This window comes from Aplysia californica, unplaced genomic scaffold, assembly GCF_000002075.1.
Source record: "Aplysia californica isolate F4 #8 unplaced genomic scaffold, AplCal3.0 scaffold00360, whole genome shotgun sequence".
Classification (NCBI taxonomy): Eukaryota; Metazoa; Mollusca; class Gastropoda; order Aplysiida; family Aplysiidae; genus Aplysia; species Aplysia californica.
Genome location: NW_004797630.1, coordinates 81,057 through 87,231, shown reverse-complemented (window position 1 = coordinate 87,231; position 6,175 = coordinate 81,057). Strand labels below are relative to the sequence as shown.

The 6,175-nt window shown below is 43.3% G+C and overlaps 1 protein-coding gene across 1 annotated transcript in view; it reads left to right on the top strand.

Annotated features, from left to right (window-relative positions):
• LOC101862517 (cytoplasmic aconitate hydratase) overlaps positions 1–6,175 on the top strand; it is a gene marked incomplete in the record, with an annotated part of 52,072 nt that overhangs the window by 39,861 nt on the left and 6,036 nt on the right. The window contains 5 exon segments of the mRNA XM_013085262.2: positions 20–124; positions 1,301–1,443; positions 2,532–2,679; positions 5,280–5,402; positions 5,985–6,170. Of these exon segments, the coding sequence (XP_012940716.1) occupies positions 20–124; positions 1,301–1,443; positions 2,532–2,679; positions 5,280–5,402; positions 5,985–6,170 (705 nt within the window).

Below are 6,175 nucleotides of genomic sequence, written 5' to 3'. Positions count from 1 at the left end.
CCCCACGCGCCCCCTACAGGAAGGCAACCAGCGTTGGAACGGTCTAGAAGCACCCGCCAGTGATCTGTACCCATGGGACCCCAAGTCCACCTACATCAAATCGCCGCCTTTCTTCGACGATATGGTGGGTGTTGTGTGCGGCTGTTGTGTTTTGTTTTCTTTGTTTGGTTTTATTTTGTTCTTGTTTTTTTGGGGGGGGTTTTTTTGTCTTCATCAATTCTTTAACACTTTGCTGCCTCATCTCGCTGACTGGCGATGTTTACCACCCAGTTTCTGTGGATTTTCCCGGAAATATGAGGGCAAAGTGTTAATTGTGCCATTATTTTTTCCAATCTCTAGATCTAGTCATAGTTTCTCTCTTTTTTTTTTTTTTTCACTCTCTTACTTGCTGTACTCCATATATGCCTTTTGCTCATTCCTTCCTCTTGTCTTTCATTCGTTCACTGTGACTCCCTGACTCTGTTTCTTTTGTCTTTGTTCATCCTCCCATTTTTTCATTCTTTCACTCTCTGTCTCATTAATTCTTTTTTAACTTCTGATATTAGATCTAGGTCTAATCTTTTTTCTTTTTTCGCTCAGCACAAATCATTTTCCATCGTCCATGTAAAGAAAATCTTTCTTCCTTCTCTTGTTTATTTTTGTTTCTTCCCTTCTTTAATCTTCTTCCTTCCCTTTTTTGAAATTACTTTTCCTTTTTTCTTATCCTTTCTCTCCTTCTTTCCTTTTGTCTCTTTTCTTTTTTGTTTCTTTTTTCCTTCCCTCTTTGTTTCTTTTTTCCTTCCCTCCTTGATTCTTTTTTCCCCCTTTTTTTCCTTCCTTCCTTGTTTCTTTTTCCTTTTCTCATTTACAATTTGTTCTTCTCTCTCTTTGTTTCTGTGGGTGGTTAGGGGGTGGGGGCACCACTGGTAGGTCCTACTTCTATACTTTCTCCTCTGTTTATTGTTTCTGTCTGTCTGTCCTACTTTTTCCTAGCACTAAATGACCATTATTGTGTCAGTCGATATGCTTCTCTTTACTCAAACAAACAAAGTGGGTGGTTGGCGGCTGCTCTGGTGTGGTTTGCTCCTTCTTTCCTATCAAATATCTAGCGTCCTGATCTCTCCTCCTTCTTTTTTGTGTCTGTTACTCTCTTGTAGCACATCTAATCTTCGGCACTTTTATGACCTAATTGTGTTGCAAGTGCCGTAAAACTCTTACTAAAATAAACAACTTAATGACCATTATTGTATCGGTCGATGTGCTTCTCTTTACTCAAACAAACAAACAAACCAACAAACAAAATCTGTTTTGTCTCCCCTAGGAGCGTGAGGTTCCCCCCGTCCGCTCCATCGAGAACGGAGCCGTGCTCCTCAACCTGGGCGACTCGGTCACCACGGACCACATCTCTCCGGCCGGCAGCATCGCCCGCAACAGTTCCGCTGCTCGCTACTTAGCCTCCCGAGGGTGAGTCGTCATCATCATCGCTATCATCATCATCGTCATCCTCGTCATTATGGATCTAGGGATACAAGGCCCCTTTATCTGTCCCCATGGTTTTATGTACCCCGCACAATTTAGCAAAATTTGGAATAAATCCATGTTTGAAATGTAGTGGGTATATTGAAAAAATCATTATAAAATAACCAATCCATTGATCAAAAAAAATCTTTAAACAAGTTCTTCACAAATGAATAAATTTTTATACAAAAAGTACTTGTTTATTGTGTGTGGTGACTGTACTTCATAATTGAAGATAAAAATCAACCGAGTTGTAGATCTAGATCTAGATCTAGTCATATGCTCCTCATTGACCTCATTCTCCTTGTCCGAATCACCCCCCAAAGGCACAATTAGATCACCATCAATGTCACTTTCACTTCAATTGCTACCTTTCTGTGGGTTTTCTCCCCCAGCACTGATATTTTCATTTAAATTATCCAAAAGTTCGCCTAAATCAGTCTGAACGCGATGCCGACGGCTTGCGAAGAACGCTCGATCTTAGCTTGCCCTGACCCGTGTGAAGTAGTGTGAACTGCAGTTTGTTTACATTGAATTTAGTCCAACTAAAATTTCCAGAGTTATGTCCCTGCTGCTCTCAAGGAGAGAATGATTATCTGTTTTCTGATTGGTCGAAATGCGGGTTAAATACGATGGTTACCAAGCGTGTACACTTCCCTAGAAACAACGCTACTAGCGCGCGGCCGGCTAAGGCCGTTATGGTACTGAGCGAGTTAATGATCTAAATGGTGTCGATGGGATAGTAAAACGCGTGCAACAAAATACGCAGACCGAGCTTAAAGCAGTGGGGGAAGATTATTGCCCGCTTTTTTTTTATTTGGGTGGTTGGTTGGTGGTCTGGTGTGGTTTGCTCCTTCTTTCTCATCAAACATCTATCATCCTTATAAATCTCCCTTCTTTCTTTTTCATGTTTGTTACTGTCTTGTAACACCTCTAATCTTCGACACTGATATGACGTAATAGTGTTGCAAGTGCAGTAAAATTCAAAATGCCATAAAAGTCCTAAACAAAAAAAAATCTTTTTTTTTCCCCAGCCTGGTTCCCCGCGAGTTCAACTCGTACGGTTCGCGCAGAGGTCACGACGAGGTCATGGCGCGCGGAACCTTCGCCAACATCCGTCTAGTCAACAAATTCCTCAGCAAGCCCGGGCCCCGAACCCTGTACCTTCCCACTGGGGAGGAGGTGAGTCACTCTACTCTACCCACTAGGGCTTGACCGTTTCCGGTACCCACTACCAGAGTACCAGAACTGTTCTGTCCCCGTGGTTTTATGCACCCCGCATAATTGAGCAAAATTTGATCATTTTTTGCGTAATTTCTGATTATTTTCCTTTGTCATTCTTTGTTAAAATTAACAGAATTGCATAATTTCACATTTTTGGGCTCACTTTGCATAATTTCATAGTTTTTCTTGCATAAAACGACGGGGACAGATCTGAACTCTCGGTACTTCCGTAGGCAGTGTCTGTACCGGCACCAGGCCTCCAGTACCGGTACTAGGAAAGTGCCAACATCAAGTGGTACCGGTACTGAGAAGGTCGAGACATCAAGTGGTACCAGTACTGAGAAGGTACCGACTGCAAGTGGTACCGGTACTGAGAAGGTACCGACTGCAAGTGGTACCGGTACTGAGAAGGTAGTGACATCAAATGGTACCGGTACTGAGAAGGTACCGACAGCAAATGTTAGGAAAGTGCCCACACCAAGTGGTACCGGTACTGGGAAAGTGCCCGCACCAAGTGGTACCAGTACTGGGAAGGTAGCGACATCAAGTGGTACCAGTACTGGGAAGGTAGCGTCATCAAGTGGTACCGGTACTGGGAAGGTAGCGTCATCAAGTGGTACCGGTACTGGGAAGGTAGCGACATCAAGTGGCACCGGTACTGGGAAAGTGCCCACACCAAGTGTTTAAAACTGCGGGTGATGTGCCCTTGAAAATAACACTCCAGTTATTGTGCAGCGTGTAGAAGCTGTGACATTACCTGCACACACAAAGCACAAAGTGACCTCGATACATCGCTACCTTCCGACATTTTTCGCTACCTCGGAATTACAAAGTTCCATCTGACATTTTTGGCCGTTTTGAGTTACTAAGACCAGGAGATCAGAAACCAAATGTTCTTTCTGCTCTATCGAACTCGTGAGATTATTCGGAGTCGTTATCAAGATATTTAGAGAATTGCATTCGAGAAAGCTTGACATGATGTGAAACTCTCAAAATCTTCGACGTCCAGTTTCTCAAAACTAGGTACTGAGCAGATAGGACTTTGTAATTCTCAGGTTTGCGACATGCCATCGAGTTCAAAATTTACGACCAATTGAATATATGAGGCAGCATGGTGGAATCAGGCTCTCGTCAATTTTTGGGCATGTTGAGTTATTGGTATCATCTTAAAGCTTGTTCATTTGTCTTGCTTTCAATGAAAAAATTACCCATCCATCTTCAATAGAAGTGGAGATATTTTGGATTGAAGGAGGGGGGGGTCACCTGATTTAAGAGATAAAATTATCGAGAAAATGGTCGCCAAAGCTTGGTATAATTCCAAAGCTGGAGAGTCCATGAAAACTGTAAATTTATATTTTTGTGCTATTAATCAACGTTTTCGGTGAAATCCTCCAAGGAATGTGCTTGTAAAATAGGCATAAAAGGTCTTGAGCCAAAAAACAAAAATTTGATAAAAATTGCTAAGCAGGGAGAAAACTGCTGTTTTCTTCGACTTCATTATTCTGACGAGAGCCTGATTCCACCACGCTGCCTCACTTATATATATATATAGCATTATGAGTCCATCCCAGAGGATTAGGGAGATGTTTTTAAAAACCGGTTCTTTTAAAAAAAAAAGTACAGTTGACTCCACTTGTGCTGATTGAACTCGCTTAAGTTGATCTTCTATTAAGCTGATCTTTTTCTGGGTCCCAGGTGGGTGGTTGGCGGGTGCTCTGGTGTGGTTTGCTCCTTCTTTCTTATCAAACATCTATCATCCTTATCTTTCCTCCTTCTTTTTTGTGTGTGTTGCTCTCTTGTAACACATCTATTCTTCGGCACTTAGATGACCTTATTGTGTTGCAAGTACCGTAAAACACTTTCTAAGACTTTAAAAGAAAAAAAAAAAATGGGTCCCAGCACGTCTTTGTCTTTACTGGTCCCATCGATTAAGTTGAAGTTGATCTTTTTTTTTTCACCCCCCCACGACATCAGCTCATCCGTAGTCGACTGTAATGTGATTTTGTATGGTCTGTGTGCTTTTGTACTTTTGTGAGGAAGATGTAAGTAAGGAAAGGAGGAATGAAGGACCCATTTATTTTTCCTTTTTCTTCTCTTAGCCTAATCCTTTGTCTTTTATATTTCTTTTCTGTCATGTTTCTTTCTATTTCTGCTCCTCCTCTTCTCTGTGTCCTCTTCCTCTCCTCTGCAGTCTTCATCCTCCTCTTCATTTATTTTTTCTTCTTCTTCCTTTTTTTGATTTCATCCTCATCCTCCTCTTCTTTTCCTCTTTCGTACCCTTCTTTTTATCCTCTTCGCTTCCCCTCTCCAGATCTTCCTCTCCCTCATCCTCCTGCACAACTATCCCACTTTCCCTCCTCCCCTCCCCTCTCATGCCTCAGTCTGTAATTAGCCCTCATCATCCTCCCCCCCTCTCCTCTTGTCCTCCCCTCTCATGCCTCAGTCTGTAATCTAATTAGCCCTCATCCTCCTCACCCTTACATCCGATCCAACCACCCCCCTCCTGCATCACCCCCCTCCCGTCCCCTCTCACGCCTCAGTCTGTCATTTCCTTCCAGATGGACATCTATGACGTTGCCCAGCGCTACGCACAAGACAAACGGCCACTGGTCATCCTGGCAGGAAAAGAGTACGGCTCGGGATCCTCTCGTGACTGGGCCGCCAAGGGACCTTGGATTCTTGTGAGAGACTTGTCCTTTTTTTTTTTTTTTTGAAAAACTTATTTTTAATAAAAAAAAGAATTTTTTTTTTACTTTTCTTCTTTTTTTTCTCGTCTGAAAAATCTTTTTTTTTTAACTTCTCATCTTTTTATATTTTTTTCTCTTAAACTTAAAAAAAAAATTTTCATCTGATCTTTTAATTTTTTTGCAGTCAAAATGACAATTATTGTTTTACAGACACAGTCATAATTACTGTGACAATAACATTAATAACAATAGAATTGAAATTAAACTCACTGAGTCAATCTCACTAAATCACATTTGTAAATTTTAGTCACCGCATTACAATTTTACAATGACAACTCCCCTCACCTCCCTCCCTCCCTCCCTCTTCCTCTCTTCCCCTTCCATCATCCCCTCCTTTCCCCAACCACTTTCCTTTCGTGTCCTCTCCTTCTCCCTTTTCCCACCCACCCTCTTCCCTCCCCCATCCCCTTCCGTCGCCCCCTCTCTCCCACTCCACCCCTACCCTTCCGTCGCCCCTCTCCCCCACCCCACCCCTTTCAACTCATCCTTCTTCCTCCTCCTCCCCCCCTCCCCCAGGGCGTGCGTGCTGTGATCGCGGAGAGCTACGAGCGCATCCACCGCAGCAACTTGGTGGGCATGGGCATCGTGCCGCTGCAGTACCTGGCGGGCCAGTCGGCCGACTCGCTGGGCATCACGGGCAAGGAGGGAGTGACCATTCAGCTGCCTGAGCAGATAGTGCCGGGCCAGAACATCACTGTGGCGGTGAG